Source organism: Paroedura picta, chromosome 1 (genome assembly GCF_049243985.1).
Source record: "Paroedura picta isolate Pp20150507F chromosome 1, Ppicta_v3.0, whole genome shotgun sequence".
In the NCBI taxonomy this organism is placed as follows: Eukaryota; Metazoa; Chordata; class Lepidosauria; order Squamata; family Gekkonidae; genus Paroedura; species Paroedura picta.
Window position 1 is genome coordinate 37,242,654 of NC_135369.1, and position 12,443 is coordinate 37,255,096.

The 12,443-nt window shown below is 40.4% G+C and overlaps 1 protein-coding gene across 10 annotated transcripts in view; it reads right to left on the reverse strand.

Annotated features, from left to right (window-relative positions):
• EML6 (EMAP like 6) overlaps positions 1-12,443 on the reverse strand; it is a 176,385-nt gene that overhangs the window by 91,288 nt on the left and 72,654 nt on the right. For 9 of the 10 annotated variants that reach the window (XM_077334021.1, XM_077334010.1, XM_077334001.1 and 6 more), the window contains 3 exons: positions 9,833-10,034; positions 5,591-5,728; positions 3,187-3,443 (listed from right to left, as the gene is read on the reverse strand). In XM_077334021.1, the coding sequence (XP_077190136.1) occupies positions 3,187-3,443; positions 5,591-5,728; positions 9,833-10,034 (597 nt within the window). Of the gene's footprint in view, positions 1-3,186; positions 3,444-5,590; positions 5,729-9,832; positions 10,035-12,443 lie in introns of those variants that run through there. The other variant, XM_077334066.1, reaches the window with a different exon arrangement.

The window sequence follows — 12,443 nt, forward strand, 5'->3', positions numbered from 1 at the left end:
GAAAGCCACTATTGCCTATGAATTTCTGTGGATTTACAGTAGCATTGCTGTATCGCTTGGCATCCAGTGAAAACATTATATATGTTACGCTGGAAATCAAGATAGAGTCCACATCCATTAAATAATGGAAGTACCAGTAAAGATTATTCTGTGATTGTACCTCTTTGTTGATATGGAACACGTCTTTTGGCGCAACCCCTGGGATGGAAATGGGTACAGAGATGACGTCTTTAGTCCCGCCCCAGGGAGCGTGCCAGAAGATGCAAGGAGACAGCCATTCGAGGGGCCAAGGCTGCGGCTGAGAAGGAGACACACATGTAGCCGCCGGGGGCCAGGCTGGGACCCACATGACCACCGCAGGCCAAGGAGCCACTCATTATGCCACTGGGGGCCAGGCCATGACCTGTACGACTGCTGAAGTTAGAGGCGCTGCCCCTGAAGTTGCTGGGGGCCAGGCCATGACCCACGCAGCCACCAGGGCACTGTCCACATAGCCAGAGGAGGCCAGGGCCCTCCTGCCATGAACAGTAAGGGGGGAGGGGGAAGGAGTCTGTGCACCCGTGTGTGTGTGTGAGAGAGAGAGAGAGAGGGGAGAGGGATCAGGGTGGAGGACAGGGAAGCTAGAGGGGAGGTGGGGGGAAGGGGTCAGCTTATGTGTTTGTGCGTGTGTGTGAGAGAGAAAGACAGACAGAAAGCGAGGTCAGGGAGGGGAACCAAAGAGCCTCGGTGTAGGTGTGTGTCCCACATACCTGTGAGAGGCAGACTTTCACTACTTTTATTGTAATTCCTGAACACATTTTAGGGCACCCTCTTTTCACAAATGATACTGACTGGACCTTAGTGTTAACCAGCAGGAACACAGAATGTGTGAAAGAACACACTCCCAACACTATCTTGTGTCTGTGCATTCTAGGAGAAAACTGGTTTTGGCAGGTAAGAGGTCTTTCAAGGACACTTCTCTGGCATTATTAATTTTTTCACTGAGGAACCTTTAAACATCTTTTGAGGTTTACCAGACTGCCCAGAGTACTCTTTGGAAATCACTTTTTTATATCAGTCCAGCGGCTTAACTAAAAAAATATGGAGACCAAATTACAAAAGAAGCAACAGCAGCATTATATATATAACTTTGGAGATTTCCCCAGGTTTGCAGAAAAATCTTAAAGTTTAAAAAAGTATAGGGGGGCCTGCTGGGCCTGCTGCAGCAAGTTTGGCAGCTGTCAGGGAAGACAGAGTAGGGGAAAGAGAAAGGAGACAAGTAAAATAACTGGAGGTTAGAGAGGGGGGAGACTGACATACAGACTACGGGAGAAAGGAGGTAACAGCGAATTTCTAGGGAGTGGAAGAGTAATAGGCAAAGACTGACATAGAAGGGGTAAGAAAGAAGTGGGGGGGGATAGATAAGGGGTGGGAGCAGAAATACAGAGAGGGAGACTTTGACAAAGAAAGGGGGAAAGGAAAAGAAGCAAAGATGGGGGCATGTATCTTTATAATGGAAGCATGCCTTCCTTCCTGGCATCTATGCAGTGATTCCTGGTATGGAATTGACCAAGACAGTACCAGGCTACTACTAGGTAAAATTATGCAGATACTCTTCCTAAAGTCTGCTTTCTGCATCCCCTACCTACAGAGGTGATGTAGGTAGTGACCAGAAACACAGCTTTTTTGGTACCTTTCTTGTTGTAAGATCATTTTAAGGCTTTAAAGGAAACAGTTGCATATTCATTGGATATTCAGAAAATCTATAAGGATAGATTCAAATGAGTAGCCGTGTTGGTCCAAAGTAGCACAATAAAATCAGAGTCCAGTAGCACCTTTAAGACCAACAAATATTTATTCAAGGCATGAGCTTTCAAGTGCAAGTACCCTTCGTCAGACGAAGGGAGCTTGCACTCGAAAGCTCACGCCTTGAATAAATCAGAAAATCTATGGTTTGAGTAGATTTTAAATATATCTTACTTTGGCTGAAAAGAAAACATACATTCATTTCAGTCTCTACTCACTTGAAGACCTAGATACTGATCACACATAATGAACAAACTTGAAATAGATTAAATTATATAATCCCTTTCTTTTCCAAACACAGCTGTATTACCATTGTACAGCATAATAATTCTATTTGAATGAGATGGAAGCTATACAGATTTAGAGATGGCCTGCAGGCCATTTTTGACTTTTATACTAAGTATAAATCCCTGGTGCGTTTCAAAGCAGTCTATCATTGCAATACAAATCTACAGAATATGCTTTGTTTAGTCTTGAACACGACACAAATAACAGGCAAACATTACCCAAATGCATTTCCGCATTGCAACAAAAGCAAACAGCTTTTCAAAAGCACCCCATTAAAGGCTTGGTACTCTATGAAATGGAGGATTCCAGCCTGCATATTTAACTGCTTTGAGGATTCTAAACATATTTTGGGTGCCTTTGTCGCATTTTTACTCTGCTTATTCCCATTGACTTCTGAACGTCTTCATTCTCTTACTCCCATTTACCTCTTCTCTGTCTTTGGCCTTTTCTAGCTCCTTTGATGCGCTTGTCCTTCTTAAACCCCAAATTACTAGGATACCGTCCCATCTCCCTTCAGCCCCCTGTTCACTTTGTAGCCCTTGTTCCACTGATTATATTTAAATACTGGATGAAAAACTTGACTTTATTCTGTGGTGTTCATAACATCTCCCTTTCTCCCCTGCTTTCTTGCCTTTGATGGAGGAGACAGATTATGATTGCCTTTGATGGAGGAGACAGATTATGATTATTTGGAAACCATATCTGATTCTGAATATCTAAATCCTGATATTGACTAGTTTTGGTGATTTAGATCCCAGACTCTCCCATTACTAATCCAGATCCAAACCTAGCCACCTATTCAAGAATTAGATGTATAGGAAAAAAGACAGCAACCCTGTCACAAATGTATTACTTGTCTTGATATGAAACTATTTACATTTTGGTATAACATAATCCCAAGAATGTTATTCATACCTACGTCCTACTGAAATTAGTAGGTCATGCTGCACAGTTCAAATCTATTAAAGTGAAACTTAAGTTCATATGTCTCTGGATCATGCCATTGTTGATGTAGCTATCAAATATTCAAATTAATAGTTTTAAAACATTATACTTGGGCTTATAGCAAACAAGATACTCAGGTACAGCAGATTAAAAGAAATTCTGACTTACATGGCATCCTGTAGAAGAAGCGTTCTCCTGCACCATCGTTAGTTTGCAAGAACTTACTGTCCAAAGACCAATCAATATGTGTGATAAAACTAGAAGACTTGCTACATTCGCCTGTTTTTTTGTACCGCTGAGCGACAGCATAGATGTCTACTGGACCATCATTAGATCCCACAGCAAGGAAGGAGCCATCTGGCGAAAACTTCATTTCATGAATTACTTCTTTCCGATCTTTAATATGAACTACCTCTGTCATATCTCTACAAAAGCAAGATATAAAATCTCAAAAGACAAATAAAATGTCAAGATTCATGAGAGAAGTTAATGGTTATGCACATTCATTTGAAATTTATTTGCTTATTTGTATTCATGTGAGGTTTATTATAAAACATTTAAAAACCCTCATAAATTACATAAAACAAACCAAACCAATACTGGCGGCAAAAACTAATCTATCCTCTCCTGCCCACCCATGCCCTACAACAACAGCTATCACTGCCCCAGAGGTGTTACTTAATAAAACTTAAGTAACAACAGACATGTCTAAGTCATATGCATTGTCATTATATCACCATGATTTGCCTTGTCAAAGATATGTTTTGCAAGTTCTGTGGTTTAGACAGTAAGGTGACATTTTTTGTTTGGTTGTATCTGTTTAGTGTCTCTTGAAGGTTCTCTGGTCCCTGAATGTAAACAGACAAGACAGCTCATCTAACAATACAGTTGCTGAAGGAAAACTCAAGAAAATGCATTTAAAAGGCTTGAAATTTGACCCTGAAGTTCCTTTACTGGGCTTTGCATGATGGACAGCAACTAAATCAGTATAACTTGGTCCATGCATCTGCTTTGCCCTTAATGCATCCGGAGTGACCAGCACTGAAAACTTAACATGTGAGCTTGTACTACATTCAACTACAAGAAGAAGAAGAAGAAGAGTTGGTTCTTATATGCCGCTTTTCCCTACCCGAAGGAGGCTCAAAGCGGCTTACAGTCGCCTTCCCTTTCCTCTCCCCACAACAGACACCCTGTGAGGTAGGTGAGGCTGAGAGAGCCCTGATATCACTGCTCGGTCAGAACAGTTTTATCAGTGCCGTGGCGAGCCCAAGGTCACCCAGCTGGTTGCATGTGGGGGAGTGCAGAATCGAACCTGGCATGCCAGATTAGAAGTCTGCACTCCTAACCACTACACCAAACTGGCTCACCAAACTAGTATACTTGCTACACTTCTGCCTCCTAATCCTGCTTTAACTGCATCAACTGCAGCAATCAGAAACTGGCTCAACCCCACACTAATCCCAAACAAGATAACTCTTAATTAGTCTTTGACTAATCTTTGAAGCATTTTAGTTTAGATTTTGTTACACCGATTTTTCTAATTTGTTTTATGCCCTACTGTGTTAACAATATAACTTGTGTCTATCTTCCTCCCTTGAAAAATGTTTTCAAGATGTTTGCACTTCTACGAGAGATCTAAAATAATTCATTTAAAATTTAAACGTTTTAAAAATTTTGAGCTAATATGTTTCAACTTAAATAATTATTCTCTAGAACTCCCCAAGAAATAACATGTAACAGAAAAGTACACGGGGCTCTTCATTATATGTCAAGAACTGACCATGAAGAGCTATATTGGATATAAAGGCATTTCTAAGAAAATGGAATAGCTGTGAAAAGAAATAATTAGGAATCCTCGTCATTTTCCAAAGCAAAATATAAAGCTTAAACAAGTCTCTTAATTTCAAGATTCCACAGATGACAGACAGACATAGCAAAAAATCTTTCAACTGCATACATTGTTTAAAAACGTATATAGCATTAGGGCTTTTCACACAGATTGATTGCCCCTCCTACTCTGTGGAACATCAGAAGGTAGTAAGTCCTGAACAAAGAAGCTCTGAATGTTTTTTCTTCTTCTATAAGCCTACATTAGAGTAGGAAAGGGATGGGAAGTGAGAAATCATCTTTGCTGGGTCTGTGATACAGGTAAGAGGGGATTACACACAAAAATGGCCCTCTACAGCTACTATTTACTCCTTTAAGAGGTACACATAGGCAACACAAGGCAACTTGTATGCTTTTCTCAGTGGGGCAGATAACCACTTGGGCTGTATGTTTGAGATCAATAAAATATCATACAGAGGAATGGCTAAAACCGTCCTCCCTGCTCCCATTGTCCCTTTGTTTATTGTTGTTCATTCATAGATCTTCTAGCATCTTACCGACTGATTATCTTTTTAAAAGTACATTCTCAGTTTGTATGTATTGTCCATACCATGTTTAATGGCCATGCACATTATTTACTGAACTCATTGCAGTCTGTAACATAATTGTACAAATTCTATTCAACATTCTCTCATAATAATTTCTTATAAAAGAGTTGTTGGTGCTGAAGTTCACATTCTCCTACCTTACTCTCAGAACAATGAAAGAACCATCTTTCATTCCCAGGGCTAGCTGAGATCCATCAGGACTGAAAGATACACTCCGCACAGCTTCCTCCATATTGCAACGGGCAATCAAGGCATGGTCAGCAAGGCTCCATAAACTACACATTATGGACCAAAGAAAATGGTTTATCATTATAAAATGCCCATGTTTTGCGATTAAGAAAAACAATGATATGGAATGTCTGAATCGGAGGATCTCAAGCATCTCACTTAATGGGATGAGGCCAACATCCTGTTCAGCCATCAGAAACAGGCAGTTGTTAAAAATTACTGGGGCCAGTCTCCCAGAAAACGGTCTCCCTCTATCCCCGTTCTAAAACTGGCACAATTCCATGAAATCAAACTTAAGTGACACAGTGATGTGCTACACAGATTAAGTTTAACTAAGGAAATTCAGTGAAAACATTTAGTTTCATTTGAAATTATGGCAGTAAGATAAATGTACAGAGGAGTTACTCTTCTACATTCATTGATTTAATTGACTTTAGAAGGATCTTATGTTTAGGATTGCACTGATTCTTTAGTTTGAATTTGAAAGTTGAATTTGAATTTACAAGGAGATACTATTTTGACAATGTTATATCATTTTTTTAAATTATTCAGATTTGTATAAAGGACATGATGTTCATCGGTGAAAATGAACATCTTTAAAAATTAAAATTGCCTAGGATTACAAAAGAATAAGGGAAATTGTGGAATACATAAAAAAAGTTCAAACTAGGAAAGGCTCCAGTTCTCGATGGATTATCTGCTTTATATTATAGGTGTTTTGAGGATGAACTTTTACAATTTCTACAAAATATGAAGAACATTTTATAGAGAAGAAAGATGCTAGAGACATGGAAAGAGGATATCACAAAGAGCAGACATGGAAAGAGGATAACATGCAAAGATGGGCAGGATTTGACACTGACAAGGAATTATAGGCCCATATCATTATTAAATAATGATTATAATGATTTTAGTTGAAAGATTGAAAACAATATTGCTGTTACCTTGTTAAGTATGAACTGTATGTTATTTCAAAACAATTACATTAAGACATGGAATTAAGTTTAAAAACATTTGCGAAAAAGGGATAAAATGCAATTGTGTTGGGGAGAATGTCTTACTTAAAATATTATTTCTGCTTCAGGTAATACCTGTTTTGACAACTGATGCACCATTTAAACAATTTCAGGAAGATATATCATAATTAGTATGGCAAGGAAAAAACACAAGTTAAATATAAGGTATTGTGAGATGCAAACGAAAGAGGAAGTTGGGTTTACCTGAAAATATATTTTGCTGCTTGCTGTTTTATTTGAATGAAAGAATGGATATTGTTGAGAAATAAAAGACGACTAGAGTTAGAAGCATATGATTTAAGATTTGGATGACATGCCTGTCTATGGGTTAAGGTTAGTATGGATTTTAAAAACCACTGAAACAGACATACCATTTTGAGAATGGGTCCGAAAACACCATTGTGGCTCTCAAGAAGCATTTTTAGATGAGAAATAATAACTAAACGTAAGTGGTTGACATTGTGATATATTAAATTTTTCCAGGATGGATGTAAAACGAAATCAATAGAAGAACTGATAAGAGAAGACTATAATTCCTTTATACATAAATATCAGAAAGGTTTAAAACAGATAAAATATGTTATGATTTTGTACAAGTGATGAACATATTATTGCCAATATGTATAAAACTCTTTCTGAACTCTGAGGCAGTAGAAGAACATGTGAAAGAATTTATGATAAAATGAGCCAAAAATGGCTCCATGATGACTGACTTGTTGGAAAGGCATGCATGGTAGAAGCTGAGAAGTCCTAAGAAGGATTGTAGGTTGTGTTTCAATTGGCAGTGAAGCTTAATGGATGGCCTTCATTTTGAACTCTACAGATGGCAACCTCAGGTAGCACTTTTCACACTTGACCTTACATCCAGTGGACTGGAAATGGCACACGATTTCTTGTAGGCATGATGCAAGTTCAGTGTTGGAGCTGCCAAATACCAGAATGTCATCAAAATATGGAATGACACCTGGAAGGACCTTAAGGCTATCTTCCATTAGATTTTGGAAGGTCCATGGAGCTATGCTGACCAAATTGGAGGCTTCTGGCCTAGAATTCCCATCTCAGTGTGACGATGGTCTGTGCTTCTGTGGTTGCCTCATCAATGTGCAACTGCTGGTAGGCCAGGGTGAGGTCAAGTTTAGTGAAGACTCTACCACTGGTGAGTGCCACGAGGAGATGACTCACAACCAGCACCAGATACACATGTTGTTGCAATGCCTTCTTGAGCATGCACTTGTAGTAGGAACAGACTTGGATGACCCTGTTAGGTTTGATGGGGTGATAGGGTCTCCCATCTTGTGTGAGGAACCAGTTTGAGCACTCCTGGTTTGATGAGATGGTCCAGTTCAGCATTGATTTCTGGTTTGTATACAAAGGGAATGCATCTGGCCTTCAACTGTATCGGCATATAAAGGTAAAGGTATCCCCTGTGCAAGCACCGAGTCATGTCTGACCCTTGGGGTGATGCCCTCCAGCATTTTCATGGCAGACTCAATACAGGATGGCCTTGCCAGTACCTTCCCCAGTCATTACCGTTTTACCCCCAGCAAGCTGGGTAGTCATTTTACTGACATTGGAAGGAAGGCTGAGTCAGCCTTGAGCCGGCTGCTGGGATCAAATTCCCAACCTTATGGACATCGCTTCAGACATCATTTCTGCTGCTTACCACTCTGCGCCACAAGAGGCTCCTTTATCGGCGTATATGCAGGGTCATAGATAAGATCGGTGGTGTTTTCTTTAGATACTGTACTTTTGTTTTCTTTTTTCCTTTTCCCTCCTCTTAGTATTGTAGTTTTGAATCTTCTTTTAAAAATCTCAATTTTTAAAAAAAGAACCGATTACATAATACAGTTCAATTTCACAAGTCTCTTAACAATGGATACACACCGCATGGAAGTGTGGCTAATTAGGCACTCCCTGGTGTGTTTATCCTTTCCATATCTGAGCTCAATATGGGCATGTGTTGAGCACAAGCTGCAAGTTGCCTACGAATAACTGCTGGATGTTGCAAAATGAAGGGGGGATGACAATTTCTGGTTGGTATGAAAATTTGAACCAAACACTCTTTGAGCCCTTGATGTGCCTTCTGAGAACATCCTTCAATTTAATAGTTTATACCCATAGTTATTTACTCTGCAGGTCCAGTATGGGTTGGCCCTAGTCAGGACAGGAATATAGTCAACTTTTAAGCACTGTTTATGTAGTCGGAACACCTGATTTTTTTTGGCAGCTACTTGAATATTCACACAAATACTAAACATTTAGTATTTTTGCATGCACCTGTAACATTTCAGTATGTGCAGCAGGGAAGGATGTCAAATGTCTTTCTTTTATAAGCAAAAAATTGCAACCCTGACAGAAGTCTGCCTAAAACCCTTCTCAATGTTGTTTTTAAAACATGTGCATTATCTAGAAACTTTTTTTTGGAGGCTCTCCTATTCACTTATTTAAAAAAAAAACAACAACAACAAAACAATTTGATTTCTGCAGAGCTCAATAAGTCCAGATAATTCTGCTTTGGGAGGAATTACTTGAGTTTCGTTTATTAACTACCTGGCTATAGTGGTCATTTACTAGGGCTCATACTGATCACTGCAGCCTCAAAATGCTACTTAGCAAACACATCAACAAAGAAAGTAAAGAGTTCAGATGCTGGAAACTTACTCAAGTTTCAACACATTTAACAGGTGAGTCCTGCTTTGAAAAAAAGGACATGGAACTAGGATAATGTTCAAAGCAGCATCATATATCACTTCAGCACTGTATCTGTTCTTATTTTAAAACTATTCAATGTAAAACTACAAACGTAAACAGAAAATCTTCACTGTAAACACCGGTGAAGTTTAATTTGGACATATTGGCTAGTTGGGCTTGATTGATCATGCATTGTGCAGGTCTAATCTACAGCAGGTGGATTTGGAAAAATGTGCTGTGGAACTCTGGCTGGGCTAATCATCATCAAGTGGGTTATAAATGCTAGTATGAAAACCATAAACAAAACTGATTTTTTTTGTCACCAGTGATCAACAGCTTGAATTTTACAGTTGCGTCAAATCTTGCAAAGAACAAGAACTGCCAAAAATAGCTGGGGAATGATGGACAGTGAACAGAAAGCTGTTAGAATGCATCTGGCCTTACCGCACGGATCGGTCATCACTGCCCGTGACAACTAACGGCTTCTTGGGATGCACTGCCAGAGCCCAGAGTTCTCCTTCGCAGTGACCCTGCATTATCAGCATCGGCTTATCTCGTTCTCTCACAATCACCTCAAATATTTCACTGTCTTGGGTCCCTGCTAAAAGTCGATCTGCTTTCCAACACACGCTCCGGATGGACAAACCTGAGAAAAGAACAGCGTAGTCTCAGAGTGGCAATAATTAGTAATCATCTTTCTGTGAAATGTTCAAGCCACAACTCAGCATTCTTAACTCCCACTGGTTTCAATTAGACTTAAAGGAGCTTAACTTTGCCAGGAGGGAGGCCCCTAGTGTGCCCTCTCTGTGCAATTCATTAAAAATAAAAAAATTAAACATATTAAAATACATTTTAGGCTAAACATAATATTGCTACAGCGTGGATATGGAGTAATACTGCACTCATGAGGCAACAGGTTCGCAATAGTTTCCATCCAATACACATTTGCCTGGAAGTAAGTCCCAACAGAACACAGGGTTGTGTCTCAGCATTCACTTAGCACAGAGAAGATCCTCAGTTCAAACTGCAGCATCTTCTGTTGAAAAGGGATCCAGTAGTATGTGATGTGAAGAATCTTTGCTTGAGATTCAGAACAGCCACTGATAGTAATAACCTCGATAGATTATTACTACTCTATTATTCTATGATGATCTAGATCAATGCTATGACTTGGTATAAGGCAGTTTTGTGTGTGAGAAGTCATACATGCACTCTAAGGAGCAGAAAAGTTGAGATGCAACTGTAAATCAACTTTTCTGTATGGCTCTCAATTGATACGGATCGCTACCCATTTGTGATGGTCCATGTGGGAACGAATGACATGTCCCTGAATACCATCGCTCCTATTAAAAAAGACTATCAAGATCTGGGGAGGAAGCTCAAGCAAATGGGGGCACAAGTGGTATTCTCTTCAATCTTGCCTGTCAAGGGAAGAGGAATGCGTCGGGAGAGGAAGATAATGGAGGTGAATCACTGGCTGCGTAGTTGGTGCCAGCAGGAGAGATTTGGTTTCTGGGACCATGGGATAGGCTTTCTTGAGGAAGGCCTACTAGCACCTGATGGACTGCACTTATCGAAACTGGGGAAGAATGTGTTTGGCAGGAACCTGGGGAGATTCATCAGGAGAGCTTTAAACTAAAGCCACTAGGGGAAGGAGACAATCAACATAGGGAGTGTATGGAAGGAAAACTATCGGAGGCAGCCCAACCGGCAAGGCCAGCTCATAGGGAACCAAAAGTAAAAGGATTCAGATGTCTTTATACTAACGCCCGAAGCATGGGCAATAAAAAGGAAGAGCTGGAACTTCTCATGCTGATGGAAAGGTATGATCTAGTAGGCATCACAGAAACTTGGTGGAATGATTCTCATGACTGGAATGTAATGGTGGATGGATATGAACTGTTCAGAAAAAACAGAATAGATCGAAAAGGTGGAGGAGTGGCACTGTATGTGAGGAAAGGGCTTACCTGTCAGGAAATTCTAGTGAAGGAGAGCATATATACAGTGGAAAGCATCTGGGTGAAAATAAGCGAGGGGAAAACAAACAGTGTGGTGGTTGGTGTCTGCTACCGACCGCCTGACCAACGAGAGGATGTGGATGCTGCACTTTGTGAGCAGCTTGAGAAAATATCCAAACGGCAGGACCTTGTCATCATGGGTGACTTCAATTTCCCAGATGTGTGCTGGGAAACAAACTCTGCGAAGCGTCCTCAGTCATGCAAGTTTCTGACCTGCCTGGCTGACAATTTCATTTATCAAATGGTAGATGAACCCACAAGAGGTTCAGCCATACTGGACTTAATACTGACCAACAGGCAAGAGTTGGTGGATGAGGTGAAGGAGGTGGGGACCCTAGGGGGAAGTGACCATGTCCTCATAGAATTCCTTTTGAGATGGGGAGCCAAGGAAGCTTGTAGCCAGACGCAGATGTTGGATTTTCGTAGGGCAAACTTAAATAAACTCAGAGACATGATGAGTGTCATACCATGGACGAGAATGCTGGAAGGGAAGGGAGCATGTGAAGGGTGGGCGCTACTCAAACAAGACCTATTGCATGCTCAATCAATGACTATCCCAGAAATACGAAAACACTGCAGGAGCTCTAAGAAGCCTATTTGGATGAACAGAGAACTTCAAGAGGAACTAAGAAAGAAAAGGAAAATGTTCAGGAAATGGAGGGAAGGAAAGAGCTCTAAAGAAGAGTACCTACAGGTTACTAGGCACTGTAGATCAATCATCAGAAAGGCCAAAGCTGAGAGTGAGCTAAGATTGGCCAGGGAAGCCCATTGTAACAAGAAAAGATTTTTCAGTTACATGAGGAGCAAATGTAAAGTAAAGGAGGCAATAGGCCCGCTGTTGGGTGCGGATGGACAAACTCTAACGAAAGATGCAGAGAAAGCAGAAAGGCTTAGTGCCTATTTTACATCTGTTTTTTCCCACAGGTCAAAGTGTTTAGGCACATCTAGAGATGGCTGTAGCCAAAGGATAGTGTCTGGGTGGCAGGTTAACATGGATAGAGAGGTTGTCGAGAGGCATTTAGCTGCACTGGATGAGT